Raw genomic sequence first — 21,939 nt, 5'->3', positions numbered from 1 at the left:
AATGGGACCTAATGAAACTTCAAAGCTTTTGCACAGCAAAGGAAACCATAAACAAGACGAAAAGATAACCCTCAGAATGGGAGAAAATATTCGCAAACAAATCAATGGACAAAGGATTAATCTCCAAAAAATATAAACAGCGCATGCAGCTCAATATTAAGGAAATAAACAACCCAATCCAAAAACGGGCAGAAGACCTAAATAGACATTTCTCCAAAGAAGACTTACAGATGGACAAGAATCACATGAACAGCTGCTCAACATCACTCATTATTAGAGAAATGTAAATCAAAACTATAATGAGGTATCATCTCACACTAGTTAGAATGGGCATCATCAAAAATTCTACAAACAACAAGTGCTGGAGAGGGTGTGGAGAAAAGGGAACCCTCTTGCACTGTTGGTGGGAATAATGTAAATTGATACAGCCACTATGGAGAACAGAATGGAGGTTCCTTAAAACACTGAAAATAGAATTACCATATGATCCAGCAATCCCATTACTGGCATTACTGGGCATATACCCAGAGAAAACCATAATTCAAAAAGACACATGCACCCCAATGTTCATTGCAGCATTATTTACAACAGCCAGGTCATGGAAGCAACCTAAATGCCCATCGACAGACAAATGGATAAAGAAGTTGTGGTGCATATATACAATGGAATATTATGCAGCCATAAAAAAGAACGAAATTGAGTCATTTGTTGAGACGTGGACGGATCTAGAGACTGTCATACAGAGTGAAGTCAGGAAGAGAAAAACAAATATCATATATTAACGCATGTAAGTGGAACCTAAAAAAATGATACAGATGAACCGGTTTGCAAGGCAGATTTTGAGACACAGATGTAGAGAACAAACGTATGGACACCAAGGTGGGAAAGCAGCGGGGGGGTGGGGATGGTGGTGTGCTGAATTGGGCGATTGGGATTGACATGTATACACTGATGTGTATAAAACTGATGACTAATAAGAACCTGCAGTATAAAAAGCAAACAAACAAACAAAACAACTAATACTAAACTTTCTTTGGGTTATTTGTATGGAAATATGTTAATATAAATGTTTCCGACATTACATGAAATTTCTAAAAATCTTATATGTTCTGGTATAATGTTGTAAGTCATAATTCTGGTTATTACTTTAAAATGTATATCTCAAATAACTAAATTTCCTTGTCAAATGCATTATAATGAACTTTCATCAAATCTTTAACTGTGGTCATTTTAAAGTCTTTTGTCATTTACAGTTCTGGGTGTACTCTGACGCTTTCGCAAAAATGTTCCTATAAAAGGGTTTTACCTTCAAGGAATTCATGGAAAAGACTCTGACAAGTACAGGTTTCTGGTAACTGACTCTACTGCTGAACTGAATGAATAAGCATTTTCAGAACTCTAATGGAAAACTGATGAACTCATAAAAGTGCTAACAAAAGATCGAGATGAAAAAAAAATCAATTACATGGGACTAGTGAACTGATGGGGATGATTATAATTTTTGTGACCTTCTGTTTGAAGAAAGAAAAAAACAATCCCATAAGGACTCAGAGGCAAAAAATATACAAATCAATTTTCTCTGCAGAGTAAAGGAGCTGTTACAGTGGAGGATTCCTGGGCTGAATGTCAACATTATGACATAGTGTGAGTGTGTTTCGTGTTTGGTAATTGCAGTCATTGTTGCTTTTGTTGTGGTCACCCATTTACAATGCTTGGTGTCAGTTTATCTCTTGTAGAAATAAAATACAGTGTGTGTGTGTGTGTGTGTGTGTGTGTGTGTGAAAAAAGAAAAGAATAACTGTATAAGTAAGGGACTGAGTACTAGTCTGTACGGCATGTGGATTTTGGAATGTTTAACAGATGTTTATCATGATTTGATTCGTGGCTTGGGTGGCAAGTCCTCTTTCTGGGCATCTTTTGCTTGACAGAATCCCAGCACATCTCAAGTTCCTGGATAGTTTACGCATCCTCTTCTGCTAGATACCAATCTAGGGGGTTTAGTGCTTGGATGTCAGGGTGAGTGTTGACGATACTCGGAAGATCTGGGGAAGCATGTTACTAAGCTGGTAAAACATTTCTTCAGAAATGCTCTGTTAAGAGGTAAGAAAAAGAACAGTTTGCACTTGTTAAGTCATCACTGATTTTAAAAAATGTTTAAGTATTTTAAAACATGGAAGTAGTGGCAGTAGTTCTAGACGTGGAGTGTAATACGTGAACACTATCCTTCAGAGCTGATGTAACTGCACAGCTGTGGGCAGGGCTGTTTCTCTGGATCCAGCCTCTGCGAACCTACGCTATTTCTGTCAAATAATAAGTCTGATGACCAGAAAAACCCCTAGATAACTGTAGTGCATTCAGTGATAAGTTTTGCTAAAGTTTACATAGAACACGGAATCATCCCCTGCTCATGTCCTTCTTTCTGAATCGATATAACATAAATGTGGGGCGGGGGAGGAAAGATGAGTTAAGCTCAGCTTTGGGGTTTAATCAAAGATCCCCTGAGTGGCAGATACTAACATCTTTGACAGTAAACTAAGTGCCTTGATGGCGTGCAAACACTTCTCCCCTTAAAACACAGAAAGCTGCTAGCATTTTCTTATACTATTTTGAGTTTACGGCAGTGTGCCTAGCTATGTCTGCGAGGAATATCACAACAGAGACTGAACTGGGGTGAGAGCTATCCAGATAACACACCTGTGGTACCAGAAATTGCACTGTCCTAGAAATTCCTCCGTCCCATGAAGCCATTTCCATCATGAAACCTAAAATAGAACAACAGACTTTGCTGAATTATTAGTTCTGGTCTTCAAACCTACCAGTCCTTTATTGAAAATAAACTGAATTTTCATCGTGGAGCTGCACGTCTTGACTTTTTAGGTAGCTACTTGCCTGTAGGAAAGGTTAAGCCTGAAGGCCAGATAAACTTCTGCAATCCTTATTTCTCCAGGCCAGAGAGGTTTCACATAGTTCCGTCAAAATACTTGTAATGATCATTTCTTAAGTCCTATTTTGCCTCCACACAATGAAGCCAAAACAGGTTATTAAAGATTAATTAAACACGTGGTTCTATTTTCTTTTCAAGAAAATAAAAGGTAACAGAGAGTAAGCTCCATCAATGTCCAAATATTCTCACATTTCAAGAGGTCCGGAGGGAGTTCCCTGGTGGCCTAGTGGTTAGGATTACAGGCTTTCACTCCTGTGACCCGGGTTCAATCCCTGGTCAGGGAACTGAGATCCTGCAGGCCGTGTGACACGGCCCAAAAAAAGAGGGCTGGAGATTTTATTTTTTGATCGGAAAAAGGTAGATAAAAAAGCCGCTATGAAATATGTGCTTGTTAAACCATTTAACTGAGGCACCAGATGACGGGTAACTGCTACAATTCTTCCTCCTGGTTTGCTCTACTTTCAATATTTTCAAGGAACAAATATAGGTCGTTGTTGTTAAATATAAGGCTGTGTTTACCTTTGACACACTTAAACACAAGTTCTGCTCTCCTTAAGCACCAGGGTATAGTCATTTCCTAAAAACAGAAACAAAACAAATCATGTTTTTAACTGAACTTCGTAAAAAAGAAAAAAATATATATATGGTCAGATCTTAATTTATCTATAATGTTGACCATCCACTTACAGGCAACCATTAGCTAATTTCAGCTAGATTTCCTCTGGTTTTTAGGCATGTAACCTGTTCCAGCTGTTAGACTATACTTGTGGAATGCAAACTAACTGAATTAGCCTAGTCAGTATAATTTTAAAAATGAACATTCCCTTAAACCTTTCTACATAATTAACTCTAAAGACAAATATATGTGACATAGGAACTCCACCTACTTCTCTCAGTATGTTAGCATGAATAATTCTATTAAATTGTACAATATTTGAATAAGCAATGCATCAAAATGTTTTCCTTGGGGCTTCCCTGGTGGCGCAGTGGTTAAGAATCTGCCTGCCAATGCAGGGGACACGGATTCTATCCGTGGTCTGGGGAGATCCAACATGCCACAGAGCAACTAAGCCCGTGTGCCGCAACTACTGAGACTGTGCTCTTGAGCCACAACTACTGAGCCCGCGAGTCACAACTACTGAAGCCCACGCGCCTAGAGCCCGTGCTCCGCAACGAGAAGCCACCTCAGTGAGAAGCCCTCGTACCGCAACGAAGAGCAGCCTCCGCTCGCCGTGACTAGAGAAAGCCCGCACGCAGCAATGAAGACCCAATGCAGCCAAAAATAAATAAATAAATTTAAATTAAAAAAAAATGTTTTCTGTGTATAACATGTTATTACAAAGTACCAGAAACAAACAAGCGCCCTATCCCAGCCACCTAACAAACGAATGAGCTCTTTTTTGGACGCTCCTTCCTAACCCTTGACCACGTGAGCACATGCCTGCCGCGAACCAACCAACCCACACATTTATACTTTTCTGTGGTCGTGATCAGCGATTGTGCCATTTTAAATTCTACTTCTTTTCACTATTATCGAATTACTTTCCCATGCTGCAAGTCTTTGTAACTGTCACAATACAATATGTTTATTAATTCATTATGGTGATCCTTCAGGATCTTTTTTACACTCTTGAAAATCACTGAGGACTGCACTGAGCTTTTGTCTACGTGGATTATGTCTCCTGATATTTATTGCATTAGAAATTAAAACTGAGAAAATTTTAATTTCATTTAAAAACGATAAACCCACCATACGTTAATGTAACGTATTTTTTAAAAATGTAAAGTTACTATATTTTCCAAAACAAAAAAAATCTGAGTGGGAAGAAGGGCAATGCCTTACATATCTACAAATCTCATTAATGCCTGGCCTCACGGAAGGCATCTGGACTCTCACTTCTGCCTCTGCATCAATCTGCTGTGTGATCATACAGCCTCGGGAAGAACTCAGTGACGCTCATGCAAGAATGAGAATGCAGAAGGCACAGAGTGTCTTAGTATTATCATGAAAGTATTTTTAGTCTTGCTGACCCCCAGAAAGGGCTAGCATCCTGGGGGTATCTTCAGAACACAATTTAAAAACTGCTGTTTTATTGAGTTAATGCATCATAATTTATTTAAAATGGCCTCTTATAACTCAATTTCCCCTTTTTGTTAATAACACTGCAGTGGACATATTTATGTATATGACGCATGTGTGTATCTACATCTATAGATGTCTTGTGTTTTGAATAATTTCCTGGGATACTTACTCCTATAGATTAGTGAAATAAAATTCAAGTTTTTCCCTAAAAGGTAATATCAATTTACATTAGCCATCAGCAACGTATGCATCATCCAATTTCATCGTATTGTCCACCAGCATTTGGACACTTAAATATTATTTAAAAGATTATTTAACATACTTACTAATTTAATAGATCCAAAACAGTATCACCCTGATGGCTTTTAAAAAATAGGATTTATTTTTTGTAACAGTTTTAGGTTGACAGAAAAATTATGAAAATGGTACAGAGAATTGCCATACACTCCCACACTCAGTTTCCCCTGTTAACATCTTATATTAGTAGAGCACTAGAAGTGAGGCTGGCCACGCACCTATCAAGAATAAAGGGAACATACGACACAAATGAACTTATCTACAAAACAAAAACAGACTAACAGACATAGAGAACAGATTTGTGGTTGCCAAGGGGGAGCGGGTCGGGGGAAGGAAGGATTGGGCGTTTGGGATTAGCAGATGCAAACTATTACATATAGGATGGATAAACAACAAGGTCCTACTGTTTAGCACAGGGAGCCATATTCAATATCCTGTGATAAGCCATAATGGGAAAGAATATGAAAAAAATGTAAATATGTATAACAGTCACTTTGCTATATAACAGAAATTAAACACAACACTGTAAATCAACTATACTTCAATAAAATTTTTTAAAAAGGAATAAAGAAACCAGACTACATCAAACAATGGCAGAAAAATCCTTTAGCAATTCTAATCTACTTTGGGTTTTCAGCGATATGTACCCCTAAAGCAATAGCAGACTACAACAACTGAATTTTTTTCTACATTGTAAAATCACAATTGTGAAGTTATAGGAATTCGGGTGATGACACTTCGGTGAAATAACCAACACACACACAGACACAGAAACAGAAAGTCCTATTTTTAACAACTGACAGGAGAAAATTATTAAGGAGAACCTAGAAGTTCATTTTGGAAATGTTTCCCCACCAAATAAGGGCTTTAGCCCGTATCATTTAAGGAGCCAGATGAATCAGAGGCTGTTAGAAAGAAGCAGCTAGAATCTGATCTTGCAAGTACCCCATGTACTTTTATTGAACTTAATCATAACTGTCAAATTGCCATGATGTCACTAAAGGATTTCTACTTGCAGTCAGTTAAAAATAAAACCCCAAATACATTTTAATTCTTTCTACTGGGTGCACTATTCTCTTTGTAAATGCAGTAGCATAAGCAAATTACTTAAAAACCAGGAAAAAACCTGAACTACTACTGACACCTTATTATTAACTCAAATCCACAGTGCTCACAGATCTCCCCGGCTTTTACCCAATGGCGTTCTCTGTTCGAGGACCACGTCCAGGACACTTCACTCTACTGAGTCATTACGTCGCCCCAGGCTCCTCTTGCCCTGAGTTCCTCAGGCTTCCTCTGTCTTTGACGAGCCTGAGCTTTGAGGAGGGCTGGTCAGGTGTTTTGTAGGACGCCCCCTATTAGAATTTGATGTTTGCATCATGATTAGACAGGAGCCATGGATTTGGGCAGGAAGACTACAGAGGTGAAGTATCATTTTCATCACACCATATCAAGGGTAGATAATCAATGTGATTTACGACTAGTGATGTAAGCCTGGAACACCTGGCTGGGGTGGTGTTTTTAAGGTCCCCAGCCCTGACCTTCCCCTCTGACCTCTGTGGGAAGAAGTCACTAACTGTGGGCAGCCCACACTTAAGAGGTGGAGATTTTGTGCTCCCCTCCTCGAGGATGGAGTATCTACATAAGTTACTGGGAATTTTTCTGCATGGGAGGTTTGTTTCTTCTCCCCTATTCATTTATTTATTCGAGCATTTGTTTACATCAGTATGGACTCATGGATATTTACTTTATATTTTGGGTTATAATTACCTAACCTTCTCTCAGTCTTGCTCTAATTGGCTTCTCCGGCATTATTCACACTCTTCATGAAACGTGCCAGCCCCTCTCCTGGGCTGAGTGCCACTGAGCTATCCCAGGCCTTCACCCATCTCTGACGGTCTCTGTGATTTCAGGTCTAGTTATTGCTATCGCTTCCCATGTAGTTTCCTAGACCCCAGAATTTCCCCTTCGAACTGATTTGGCTGGTTTATCTGAAATACCTTTCTGATCACATCACACTCCTGTTTAGTAAGTTGCAATCGCTTCCTGCTGCCGCATGAATAACATCTAAGACTTTCTTTAGTATTTAAGGCTAATTACCTTAGGACCCAAACTATCTCAGCTTCTATGACTCTTAAAAAAGTGAGGCTTCACTCCAGCCTGCCTGTCCGCCTTTGCCTGAACGTGATCTGCAGTGCCTGTCACCCACTCCTCCCATTCTCCTCAAGCCATTTCTTCTGCCTAGAATGCCCTCCCCATTCTTCCCATCTGATGAAACCTGCTCTTCCCTCCCTAACCGTCCTCTCCTTCATGAAGTACTTCCCAGTTCCCCAGCTACAAATGGTGTCTCTGAACTCCCAGAGTACTTTGTTTTTGTTTTATCTCCATGATCACATTTGACTCCGCCTTTTTCTTTCCGGGGGGGGGGGGGGGCGGTGGTAGAGGAACAGGTAGGGAGATGGGATCTGTGTCTTCTTTATTAAGGTGAGTGCTCTCTAAGGGCAGGAACCACTTTTTATTTACCTTTATTACCTTTACGATGATGCCTCCTGCAACACTGAGCACACAGATGCTCAGGCATACAGGTTGAGTGAGTGAACCATTTATTATCCATGGAATTTTAAAAAGAAAGTGACTTCCTCTGTAGCTAGAATTAGGCTTTGAGAGGAAACTACTTTGTTTTCTTTTTCTTTTTGGCTGTGCCTCGCGGCATGCGGGATCTTACTTCCCCGACCAGGGATCAAACCCGGGCCCTCAGCAGGAAAGTGCAGAGTCCTAACCACTGAACTGCGGGGAATTCCCAGGAAACTACTTTTTTGTGTCCAAGATACTTTTAAGATTGATAAATAAAAGGGGTCTAGTTGCCAAAAGGGCTAAAAAGTAAAGAATCCTCTTTTCCAAGACTCTGGACGCTTATAAAAATGACTAGTAGAATTGCCTGATATTTAAATTAAGTTTATAATACGTCTTAGCTTCAAAGCTCAGGAAGAATATTTCCTTGTAACTGACAAGGCTGTTATAAGAGAGCCACGGTGCCTTACGGGAGTACACATATGCATGGAGTGACAAGTTTTTGTCTTTTGTCTTATTTCTGCCTAGTTTAAAAAAATGTACAGAGGGAGCAAGGTGACTAAGAAATACCTACCTGCGGCTAAGAGGAAATGCTGATAGCTCTGAAAACTACAATAATAATGTCTTACATTTACATAGAACTTTACAATATACACAGTTTGTATCTCACAAGAAACAACTTTTATAAACTAAAAAGGACACTGAGAAAGGTAGAGTGAACCACTCAAGGTCATGTGACAGTCTGAGACCTGCATTTTTTCATTTTCTTAACAGTATCTTTTGATGAGAAAGGTTTTAAATTTTAATGAAGCACAATTTATTAAGCTTTTCTTTTATGGTTTATGTTTTTTTGGTGTCTTAACAAATCTCTGCTTAATCTGATACCAGGATTTCTTTTGTGTTTTCCTCTAGAGGTTTTATACTATTAGCTTTTTTGGCTTAGGTCTGTGATCCATTTTAAGTTAATTTTTATGTATGATTGTGAGGTAAAGCTCAAGGTTTGTTTTGTTGTTGTTGTTGTTTTCCTGTATAAATACCCAATTTTTCCAACACCACTGGTTGGATACATTACACTTTCTCACACTGAACTGCCTTGGTATCTCTGCTGTAAATCAAATGACCATATATGCACGGATTTATTTCTGGATTCTTTATTCTGTTCCTTTGATCCACAGTCTATTCTTTTGCCAATGTCACACTGCACTGGTTATTGTAGCTTGCTAAGCTTGCAAGCCTAGAAATCAATTGCTGTAAGTTCTCCAACTTTGTTCTTTTTCAAAATTGTTTTGACTGTTTTAGGTCCTGTGTATTTCATCTAAATTTTAGAATTAGCTTTATCTCCAAAATCACCTTATAAGGATTTTGACTGGGATTTAAATCTACAGATCAGTTTGAAGAGAACAGATAACAGTACTGAGTCTTCCAACCAATGAACATAGTATATCTATTTATTTAGGTCTTTTAAATGTCTTTCAGTAACTAAAAACTCAATTTTGTAGTTGCTAGGTCGTTTTTCACAGCATCTTTTTACTTGAAGACATTTTAAGCTTGTCTTCAAGCTCTTTAAACACAGTAATCAACTATTTTATGGTCCGTGTCTCACAATTCCAGTGCCTCAAAAGTCTTTGTGCATCTGTTTTTAGGTTTCGTTGTTTCTGCTGGTTTTCATTAGTGGTGTTTTATTTACTTACGCTTCACTTGCATTAAACATTTTATTGAAGGATCGTATGTGGGAATAAATGCTAAAGTATAACTGAGTATTTGCATCACTTTAAAATGCTACTCTAAAACATAACATTTTTTCGAAATACCACGGAAATAATCAGAATCAAGGAATTATTACTATTCATACTATTATAATAAAGCACTTGTTTTTACGTATAAAAAGGCATTATCTGACAGTAGCTTGTCTTATCTGTAATTTATTGTCATCTACGATTAGCCTCTGAAACATCTCAGGCTAAGGCCAAGGCTTACTAAGGTAAGCGCTACTTACATGAGGACAGTCATCGTGTAGTGTGAGCACAGAGCTTCCGAAGGGCCAGCCTTCAACATCGACATACAGAATACATATGACCCCACTGTAGTAAAGGCAGGATCATGATGGAAATGACGAAAGACTGAAGCACAAGTTAGAACAGGGATAGTTCTAGTGGTTTGACCAAAAGTAGATGAAAACATCAAGTCCTTTCACTGCCCCACTTCTCCAAAGATCATCCCCTTTTATCCCTCAATAGCTTGCTTTCTTGCTTTTGGTATGTGTGGTTAATAGCGTGGTCTAGAGCAAATATCTATGAGCCAAATTAATACGGACTCTTCAGAATGATGTGAATTAACGCAAAGTTTCATCAGTGCTATATAGAGAACACACCAAAATACCAGCTCCGGGCAGGATCCCAGGATATCTTCGAAGCGACAGACAATTTAATTTTCACATGATATGAACACTCACATTCTGTTTACCTTCGCTTAGCGCTACTTAGCAGCAGGTGGATCAGAAAGGAAACTAGAAAGCTGCAGGCACCTGCACAAATGCACACCCAGGTGGTTTTTAAAACCCCCATTTGCCCACACAGGGGCTCCATCCCAAGCACCCCTGTCATTTATTCTCTGATCGAAAGCAGTGCCTAAAAAGAATGGCTTTGAGGACTCTAAACCGCAAGCTTTAGAAGTCAACAAGGTCACAAGAAGACATGATTTACTGGGTGTCATCGTGGGATGTGGCCTGTAGTCCTGTAAGGAGCTCTCTTCTGGAAGTAACCCTTAGTATATATTATACGGTAGGCGGCGTCTACCACACAGTGGGTCAGGTAAGCACAGAACGCTTTTGATCATGAGTTCTAACTAACAGCCAAGTGACGAAATCTTAGCGTCACATCTGTGAGAGTACATGTGAAAGAAATCCATTGAAGAAGCTGAACGGATCACGTGAAACACTTCAGACTTTGGAAATGAGGCAGGAAACTGGGCCCGGTGGCTATACTTTAGATGATAAGTGGGCACGGCACACACAGAGTAAATTCTAAACCTGTGAAATTGAAATGAGGATGCCAGTTCTAATTACCACCGCAGACAATATCTTGTATCTAAAGCTAGTGGCCGCACTTTGACTACCCAACCTGAATCTTCCAATTAGAGTAAGGCTGAACTGCAGAGGTGATTAACTGGTATATACTTTTAGGTCTTCACGGTGTGTCTTAGACGGTAGATATAAGAATTATTTCCTGGGTTTATGCACCCCTGAGGGAAATTGCAAGACTATCCTTTATCTCAAGCTTGTGCCTCAGAGGTTCCTGAACACTCATGTCAATCGGTCTCGTAAGCATCGTCAGAAGGTGAGCAACGGCAGTCTGGCTTTCTCATTTTTTACATTCAACAGTCGCTTTGGGAAACTATTTGACTGGATCTACCAAAGCTAAACGGGTGCCTGGCCTACCGTCTACCAATTCCACCCCTAAGTATGTGTCCAACAGAAATGCCCAAACATATGTTCTAGAATGCTCACAGCAACATTCGTCGCAATAATCAAAACCTGGAGACCACCCGAATGTCCACAAATAGGAGAATGACTAAACAGCTGTGGTCCAGTCATGCAATGGAACGCTGCGTAACGCTGTGAATGAGCGACCTACAGCCTCCAACAGTGCTATGGATGAATTTCACACACACACACTGAGTGAAAGAAGCCAGACACGGGAGTGCGTACAACAGGACTCCACCCACGGAAATTACAAAAACACACCTAACTAAAACAGCGGGTACCCTTGTGGAGGGACGGGATGTGGGTTAAGCGATGGGAAGGGAGCACAGGGCGATGCTGGGGTGCTTGCTGGTGACGTTCTGTTTCATCATCTGGGCGTTGGTGATGTTGGTGTTCAGTTGGCGAAAATGTGAGCTGGATATTTATGTGTGCTTTTCTTCATGGGTATTACATGCTAATAAAAGGTTAAGGACAACATCTGCATCAACCACAACAATTAGAACAACTAAAACCCTTCAGTCCCAAGTGATTCAACAAGTTAACAGCACAGACAAAAGGAAAGGTCAGGAACTCAGGATTCGTGACCTGCAGGTTCACTCCCCGTCTATCAGGTTAGACTGAACTCCAGGATGACAGTGTCTTCAGATCACAAAGATCTACAGAGATAAAACTGGTAAGAGCAGGACGCCTTCCTTCCTGCCGCTAGGTTATTTTTTCCTTTGCTGTTTTTTTAAACTGCGATTCATTTCTACAGCTGCGTTTACCGACGCTGGGACATGGACTGTTTCCGACACCGTCATCATTACCTTGCACACGCTGCGGTATGGTAACTGAGAGGCTGGCAAGTCTGTTACAGGAAGAAAACAAGAGCCGAAACGCTTTGGGATCCTTGCACGAAAGCTAAGACAAATACTGCCTCTATATCCTGTGCAGTGTTGTCTGAGTTTGTAGGATAAACTTCTTGACCTGAATGGATGTTTAAATACGACCAATGGGAGGATCGTGGCTCAATATACTTTCATGAATTAAAATGGACACTCTGGAAACAGACTTAATGTTCTGCAGCTGGCTGTCCCAATTTAAAACATGTAACCTTTGTGACACTGCGGGAGAGGGCACGCTATAGTATCAGATGTCTGGAAGTAAATCCGAACTTAGTGACTTTTGGAAACACTGTCTTTGAGGTTGTTTCCCACCTACATACAACCATTTTTATAAACTGGTTAACCAGGAGTCCAGCTGCAGGAATGTTCGGATGTTTCCGTGTGGCTGGAATTCATCACAAACTTTCTTTGTCACTCCCCAAAGACTCTTTTTTAGATGGACTAGTTAGTGACGCTAACAATGGCTAAAAATTCCTGATGGGACTAAGACTTTATAAAGCTACAGTGGGAAAAATAAAACAAAACAAAACATGTTGGTCAATCTCTCCTAATGCCGTATTAGGTATGACTGAGGCTGAGAAATTAAAAAGTTTGATGCAGCTTGCATCTGATTGAGCCAGAATTCTTGTAATCAAAACGATAGTGTGTCTGGTAAAAATACAAATGAATTGTAAGTGGGAAACCATTTAAAATCATCCTGTCTTATATGGAATTGATTTTTGTGTGTGTGTTTATATAGAGTATTGCATTTAAAATGAGGTGTCCTATAATGTGATGAGTCTAACTGGGGACTGAGTCACTCTAAAAAGTACAGTATCAGATCTTTTACCCTGCACTTTACGATACAGTATTTATACACATCTATTATTTTGGTAAACAACTTCCTTCCTTTCACAAGCTGTACTTGCCAGTTAGCCATTTTGCTTTTTAAAAAAGTGCCACTCAAAACAAGCAGGCACCATGTTGCTGACATGGGTCCTTCACCACGTTGGCCACTGGCTCTCCCAGAAGGACTTGCCTGCACCCGTTTGTTTTGAGGCTGCTTTGCTCCTCCAGACTATCTGAAGTTGAATTTTTAGTCTCTGTATTATTTCTACAACTTATCCCTTCTAACTGGTTTTTATGTAGGTAAGGGACGAAAGCAGGAGAGAAAGCAAACAGCCGTGGAAAGAGATTTTTAAATTAAAAATGTAAAATAACGTTCAGTACATCATAAAATGAATGAATGATTATGCCACCTTTTGGTCGCAGAAGCCAGTACTTGTATTATACTAAGAGCATCCTTGAGACAATGTCAAAATGAGGCTGGCTTCTTCCCATCATCTAGCTTCTCTTTCTATTGCCTATTAATGCCTACTAATTTTAATGTTAGCCGAAGCCAAATACAAATGTGGAGGTAAATCTAAAGCTACTTAAGACAAAAACAGACGAGGAGGGGGAGGATGAGGGGCACATGCCTTATCCAAAGCTAAAAACAAGTCTGGCTTTCTAGTTTACCTACTATAGGATAATGCTAGAATTCTTTTGAACGTATTTGGTTAAGGACTATTCACTGTTTATGTTATATGTCACTCAATTCTATTGATGACAGATAGGAGATGCAAAGCCTCATTAGTTAAACAGAGCTTTTAAGATGTAAAGTGGATTATTATTATTATACAGTATTTTAACATTTTCAGAAAACGCTGGTATTCTTCTGTCTGCTTACCTCTGACATATCACGCACCAGCAGGAGAGGAATACTTATGGTTGTGATGTCATGGGTGCAGCTAACCTTGAGTATGTTTCGGAGACCCATGATGGCAGGGTCCCGAGCAGTGATGTTTCCCGATTTCACGTTGTCGTCCACACAGAGATGGAAAGCAACATGTATTTCTGAGAGATTAGAATGCCGAGTAATGTAAAATTCTCCTGTGAACAGCAGATACAACCATGACTTTCAAATGCATAAGTCTTACTCATCAGTGGGCTTCGTAAACAACTGTAGTGGCAGCCAATGAGCTGAAGCAGCAGGGGTGTTATCAGGAACCTGTGTTGGACTCAGGAAGCAAATATAATTAGTGCTCCTTCATTCTTGGGAAGAAGGGTGATGAAAAAAGAGGCCAAATTTTTTTTTTTTTTTTTTTTTTTCCGGTACGCGGGCCTCTCACTGTTGTGGCCTCTCCCGTTGCGGAGCACAGGCTCCGGACGCGCAGGCCCAGCGGCCATGGCTCACGGGCCCAGCCGCTCCGCGGCATGTGGGATCTTCCCAGACCGGGGCGTGAACCCGCATCCCCTGCATCGGCAGGCGGACTCCCAACCACTGCGCTACCAGGGAAGCCCCTAAAAGAGGCCAAATTTACCTTAGGTTCCTAAATTGGTATGAAGAGACCACCAAGCTTATTTACTCGTAAGTAGGTCAAATGAGTACTCATCATCGCTATTTTGATGTAAATGCTCAAAACGTCGTACTTAACTCAAACTTAACATGTAAAAACAGGCTACCTGATGACCTGTGTTCCCTGCACCCTGAACCTGCTTCTCTCCATCTCGGTTTATGGGTCCAGTCCCCCTCCCGTTAGCTACACAGGGCAGAAACCAGGAGTTGCCCTTAATTACTTTCTTTCTCTCACTGCCTCTTCCCCAATCCAATTCACCACCAGCTATTTTCAGTGTATCTGCAACATATACCTCAAATATCTCAAATCTGAGCATTCCATTTTTATTGCCATCACCCTAGTTCATGCTACCATCATTTCACTTAGGTTTCTGTAATAGCCTGTTAATTAACCTCTGTTCCTATTCTTGCCCACCTACAAACCACATCCACATTTGCAGTTAAAACGATTTAAGTATAAATCAGATTATATCACTGTCCCATTTAACATGACTCACACGACACTCAGGAAAAAATCCAAACTCCGTCCTCTTGTCTCACCCTCTGCTCCTGCCTCAGCCACACAGACTCTCCTTAAGGTCTTCAGACACACAGGGCTTGTTCCCGATCCAGGGCTGCTCCCCGAGAGAAGCTTTCCCCCAAGATTCTTGTCGACTGACTGCTTTTCGCCAAGCACACCTCAGAGTGAAGGTCACCTCCTCCCAGAGGTCTTCCTTGACTGACCCATCTGACTGATATAGGATTCCCTCACGCCTCACTTATTCTCTTTCACATTGTTCTATGTTCTTCTCAGCACTGAAATTCTTCTGTTATTTGTTTATGAGGTTATTTTAAAGGGACCACTGTTTACATGCCGTGACTGTAGGGATTTTTTTCTCTCTTGTTTAATGTTCTATCTCTGGCACGTGGAACAACAGGGCCTGGTTACATAGAAGGTACTCAGTAAACATCTGTTCACTGAATGGGAAACAAATGTGCTGGACTGAATGCTGGCGCAGTGTTTATCAAACCTTAACATCCAGGTTTTCTACAATCACTCTATTTTCTATGTAGCCATGCTAGCCATTGGCTTTTATATTCTGCAGTTTCTGTCAATATAAATAAATAAAATATATTAAAAATATGTGGGTTTTTTTGCGGTACGTGGGCCTCTCACCGTTGTGGCCTCTCCCGTTGCGGAGCACAGGCTCCGGACGTGCAGGCTCAGCGGCCATGGCTCATGGGCCCAGCCACTCCGGGGCATGTGGGATCTTCCCGGACTGGGGCACAAACCCATTTCCCCTGCATCGGCAGGCGGACTCTCGACCACCACGCCACCAGGTAAGCCCTAAAAAACATGTTTTTATAAACACACCTGACTCACTGGAAAATCTGTTATGTCCTTCTAGGAAAACTCTGCTCTTCTAGGAACTATTCTTCTATCACTAACCGATGTCCTCACAAATTCTGCTCATCCTGGCTTCAAAGTCCTTATCTTAGGATTTTACTTATATTTATTTATAAACATATAGTATTTTTGAAGTATTGAATATACTTTGGCACAATGTTTAACCATTTCCAATTACTAGTGTACATAAGCTGTGCCCATGGATGCCACTGAAAGGCCCCAGGCAAAGGTCTTTTTTTATTAACTTATACAATAAAAGAACTAGATAAGCAGTAAAGGAGAAAGGCCAGGGACTTCCCTGGTGGCACAGTGGTTAAGAATCCGCCTGCCAATGCAGGGGACACGGGTTCGAGCCCTGGTCCGGGAAGATCCCACATGCCCCAGAGCAACTAAGCCCGTGTGCCACAACTACTGAGCCTGCGCTCTAGAGCCCGCGAGCCACAACTACTGAGCCCTCTTGCCACAACTACCGAAGCCCACGCACCTAGAGCCCATGCTCTGCAACAAGAGAAGCCAAGGCAATGAGAAGCCCGCGCACTGCAACGAAGGGTAGCCCCCGCTCGCCACAACTAGAGAAAGCCCGTGCGCAGCAACGAAGACCCAATGCAGCCAAAAATAAAATAAATTAATTAAAAAAAAAAAGAGAAAGGCCAGTGACAGATCTAAACAAACCAGACAAAGGAAAAGTAAAAAAAAAATTGTCCGGCGAGGAGTAGTATAGCAATTTCCCTGGCAGGCAATAAAAGACGCAGATTGCTTTCCAGAGACCCAGTATACCCAATGAAGCGTGTCACCTCCTGAACTCCTCCTGATGGTTCACACGGTGGCACTCATAGCACTAAACATGGGCTACGGTCCAGGACTGAGGCTGAGGACTGAGTGGACAAGTCAGGTGCTCCTAACCCCCAAACTGGCACTGCTTCATTTGACCTCAGATAACCTATCCTGGGCCTCATTTTACCCGTTAGTAAGATGGGGGTCTCGGAGCTGGTAGTAGTAATCAAAATAACATAATATGGTAGAAAAGGGACCAGACTGGGTGTTATAAAGATCTGGTCTCTAGCATTTATTGGTGGAATGATCTTGGGCAAATGAATACAACTTAACAGATCCTCTGTACTTCATGAATTAAATGGGGAAAATAATGCCTGACTGTTCTCCTTAGAAAATCGTTTTGAGAATTAGATGATATAAACTACAAATACTTAGGTAATGATAAAGCAAACCCACTGGTTAAAAGATACATAAATCAAACTTTTTCTTTGCAACTTCAAAATCTAAAGGCACTTTGTGATTTGGATCTTTCTCACCTCCTGTACACCTCCTGGCCACGCAGCGTCCTTTACCCAAATGGAAATTCAGATGCTATCAGCATAGCTAACTGAATTGTCACTACTTCTTTGCTGATGAGGACTTCTGACATAGTCTTCTGATTTGCTGGTAATAATGAGATACTAACCTATAGGTTTTTCCAAAAAGGAGCATGAAGGAACAGAAATACAGCAGTAAAGAGTTAAGTTTTAAAAAAAGTCAGACGTCGGTACCTCCGGAACAGATAAGATTGGCACATTTTAAGAAAGCCACAAAATATAGATGATTTAAATTATGGATCTACAAAGAGAAATACAATAAATCCTGTCTCAATGAAGGTATTTTTAGATGGAGCGGAGGACAGTTTCCTGTTCCACAAAGTGGAGGAAACAGCATGTGGTGATGTAATCCACCACTAACATTATCCGCGAAGGTGGGCTATCTGAGGTGGGAGCATATTCGGAAGCTGATGGCCACAAGCGAACTGGCCGGGAGACAAAATGAGCACCAGGAATAAATGGAATGTGACGACCTATGTGCAGAAAATCCGGGGAAGGACATGTGAGCAGACAAACTTGGTTGTGTATGAACCTGCAACGTTTACTGTTTGGTTTAAAAGACTTTACACTTATAACGTCTACAAATAGGCCTTCCCTGTTATGCCCTGTCATACAAACACTACTGAGGATCATCAGAGTGCATTCAACCCGGAAGAGGATCAAGAGAGTGAATTTCCAGTTGATAAACAATATATCCCAGAATAATAAAGCAGGAGGATTTACGGGGCAATGGCAGTAAGAAAGATGCTAAATCAGATGACCCATGTTCTTTCCACATGTTCAACTGTTCACACCTCTACTTACTATTGTTTATTTCATAGGAGAAATCATTTTTTGGTTCATTTAAGAAACCAAGAAACAATGTATAAAAGAGGACATTTGAAATAGCCAATAATGATTAGACTTATGCAACCGCTTGAGGAATTTTTCTTGTTTGGATCCAGGAAAAGCCAGTGCTACTACAAGAATAAAGATTTAACTGCAGACCATTGTGACAGTGTGTTTATAGATGATAGATACAATGTTCTAAAGTGATACACTGACCAACAAAAATTTTATAAGGTACCCCATAAGCACTTATGTTTCAGATCTATGATTTCAATGTATGTGATTCTAAGAAAATTGCAGTTTAAAGTAAACTAACACTTACCAGGTAGGATGTTTAAATAGCTTCTATCCGCATTCTTAGTCTTATCATCACTTCCTCCATTTCTGTTTCCAGAATCTATTCATAAGGTAGTTATGCAACGGGAAAGAACACAATAGCATATGAAAACACATTACTACTACTATTCCCCAAACAACCGCAACAACAGCAAAAATTTATTAAGGATCTCTAGGTGCCAGGTAGTCAGATACATGCTTTACGTGGATGGTCTCATTTAATTCTTACAAAACCCCTCTAACCACAACCCTATGAGGGACTCGTGTTCTCTTCACGTTATACACGAGAAAAGAGGATTAGATAGGTTAATTCACTTAACGGCGAAGGCACAGGTAAGTGGTGGAACCAGGTCTCGATCCCACATACTCAGATTCCAAAGCCTGTGGTCTTGACCACTTTAGACTTGCCGCTCCCCTATTTTTCATCTGGGAGGTTCAGGGCACTAAGCTAACTACACATAAAATGACTTCATTAGACAGTTGTGGGGTGGCCAGCTTTATTTTTAGAATCTGAGTCACTGCTGTTGATATAACTTGTTCAGGACGATCAGCTAATGGTTAGCAGCACCAGGAATCACCTGCTATTCAGCCCATTCCTGAAATTTGTTACTTCTTATCTAACACTGTCTACAATTTCTTTCAAACAGACAGGTGAGATTCTGTTTCAAATGGAAGGTTTTTTTTCAGATATTCAATAGTTCTTCTTCCTTTTTAGAAGGCATGATATTACTTTGAGGGATAAACGTTGGTAAAATAAGATGTATCACATTTGATCATTCATTATTATGGCTGAACACAAATTATTTTATACATGTACATATATTTTTAATAGAAGATACATCTGAATTTTATAAGAATTCTATGAGAACTGAAAGCTGCAGGATGAATATTAGCATTCAAAGTAGCTATCTTTAAGAGGCTGTATATTTATTCAAATTAAATATAAAACTATATTGAAAGGGCCTTCAACATCAGAAAATCACTTGAAAACAGTCAGAACTTCAAATGAGTAAACTGAAAATACCAAGGGAGCCTTATGGTTTCAAACAAGTTCTGAATGAAAGTAACCTAATACTTTTACTGTAACTGATTTACAACATTATACCTTGTAAATGCATATATTTTATAAATAGAGGGAGAGAGAGGCATAGAGAAGGCTCTGTGTTGCCAGAATCCACAGGTAATGCAACAGTCTGATTCTCATACAGACCCATGTAATCGACAGGCTTTGAATAAATGTCTGCTCACAGCGCAGAAAACAAAAACGATAAACGAAGACTCTCATTTTGTTCACGTGGAATATGAACAGACAGAATCCCTACTAAGTAAACAAGAAAGAACAGTTTCTAGTCCATCTCCCTTTCCGTGTTTCAGTGGTAATACCTTATAATACTAAGAAGATGGCTAAATTTTTTTAACGTATATAAAACATGTACAAAAAATGAAATTGCTTTTGGCTTATCATGAACCACAGAAATATAAAGATGCTGATATAATAGGCACAGTGAGAAAAACAATAGAATGTCTTAGAATAGACAGTACTTGCGTATCAGGATGTAAACGTGTAGAACAAACACGTGGGCATGCTCAGAAAAGGAAAAGATGGAGAAAGTATTTTCGCAAAACTCTCCTATAACAACACGCGGGTTCCTCTAAGAAAGTAGTCTTTTATAAACCTACTTGTTTCACTGACTCACTTAAACCACAAAATAGTTGCTTGAACAAGAACAAAATACTACCATGATGTACACACGTTGCCTTAACCGTACGTGGTTTAAAAACTTCCTCTCATAAACTTTGCGTCCTCCGCCTTCTCCCACACCTGTCATGATCTCAATCTTCATGCTTTTAGTTACTACTAAGAATAATAGTTGAATGTGTCTGATCACATCCTTGCTAGTCTGAATGAGATGGAGGAAGGAGATGGCAGAAGAATAAGAGGACAGACTAATTTTCTGAAAGGTCCTTCGTTGGGATACACTTCCACACTGATTTCCTAAGGCTCAGCCTGGCTCTGTTGTATGTGACAGACACTGCCACTACAAAGCCATGGTTACCCGGAGTGGAAATACAAACTGGTGGGGCCGCTACGGACAGCAGTTGCTGACACTACCAAAATTACAAATGTATGTGCCCTTTAGCTCAGGAATTTCTCTTTACAAATCTATTCCATAGATATGCTCAGTCACGCATGCCAATATATGTGTAAGGTTATTCATGCACTATTACTTATAAGAGCAAAGCTTGGGAACAGATAAAATGTCTATCAATAGGGAGCTGATCACTCACTAGTGGGGTATCCTGCAGGGGAACACTATCCAGCAGCGAAAAGCTCCAAGGATGCTCTTTCTGTACAGACATGAAATGATGTCCAAGAAAAACTGTTCAGTGAAAAAAAGCAGAGGACAGAGAAGTGCGCAGAGAAAGTTGCCATTTGTGTGAAAAGGCAAAATACATAAATACACACACACACATAAACACGTCCAGAAGGTACATGTGACACAGCACTGGCTGCCTCCGGAGCAGGAAACTGGATGGCTGGTGGACAGAGATACAAAGACTTTTCACTGTGTGCTCTTTTGTACAGTTTGAATTGTGAATCTTCAGATTGCTTTACCTATTTTAGAAATGATTAAAATATAAACAAAATGCTTTTTTTTTTACATCTACTGAATGAACACGAAAACTACCGTGACTGCTAATCACAGCTCTCTAGTTGAGCCTAGAGAGCTGCATTCTAGAATTCTAGCATCAAGAGAATGGGAGGAATTCCTCATGGGATAGAGAACAAAACACCAAGCAAAGATACAGCAGTCTCTCTCTCTGTTTACTAAAAAATACAAAACATGTGAACCCAAAGTATATAAGGGTTTCTTTGAAACGCTGCAGTTGCAAAACAAACAAACAAGACAGACATCCAAAGTACCAGAAGTAGATTTAAAGGTCTGACCAGCAACTGTTTAAAGCCCTGCCGTATTTCATCTCCTGCGCAAGACATCAAGTTTCCATAAGAAATAATAAAACACTGAGTATGCACTCAAGCCAGATAGGAGCATGTATTCTAATTTTATGCCTGTGACATAATATGAAATGTCAGAAAAATAAGAAAAACACACCCTATGTATATTTTTCAATGAATACTACCCTTATATTTAGCTCCTAACTAAACAGACTTATGGCACCAATATAATTTTTAAAAAGACTACTTTTTAAACTTTCATTTTTCAATTAAAGATAGCAGAACTACTCCATAATTTGAGTCAGAGCGTTTTCTTTTATGTCTTCCCTAAGGTCTCCTTATGCATAAATAGAAATCTTCTGAAGAAAAATGCCATGAACTTCCTCCATAGCTTTAAAATCATCTTCCAGTAAATTTCCTAG

General features: G+C 40.1%; 1 protein-coding gene across 2 annotated transcripts in view; it reads right to left on the bottom strand.

The window, feature by feature from the left end:
- Positions 1 to 1,997: 1,997 nt before the first annotated feature.
- Positions 1,998 to 21,939, bottom strand: part of FERRY3 (FERRY endosomal RAB5 effector complex subunit 3) — a 36,123-nt gene continuing 16,181 nt past the window's right edge. For both annotated transcript variants that reach the window (XM_065887647.1, XM_065887646.1), the window contains 5 exons: positions 18,545 to 18,619; positions 13,969 to 14,171; positions 3,464 to 3,521; positions 2,695 to 2,762; positions 1,998 to 2,090 (listed from right to left, as the gene is read on the bottom strand). In XM_065887647.1, coding sequence (XP_065743719.1) covers positions 1,998 to 2,090; positions 2,695 to 2,762; positions 3,464 to 3,521; positions 13,969 to 14,171; positions 18,545 to 18,619 — 497 coding nt within the window. The remainder of the gene's footprint in view (positions 2,091 to 2,694; positions 2,763 to 3,463; positions 3,522 to 13,968; positions 14,172 to 18,544; positions 18,620 to 21,939) is intronic.

This window comes from Phocoena phocoena, chromosome 11 (genome assembly GCF_963924675.1).
Source record: "Phocoena phocoena chromosome 11, mPhoPho1.1, whole genome shotgun sequence".
NCBI lineage: Eukaryota > Metazoa > Chordata > Mammalia > Artiodactyla > Phocoenidae > Phocoena > Phocoena phocoena.
The sequence above is the reverse complement of the archived record's forward strand: the minus strand, read 5'-3'. Positions and strand labels throughout refer to the sequence as shown.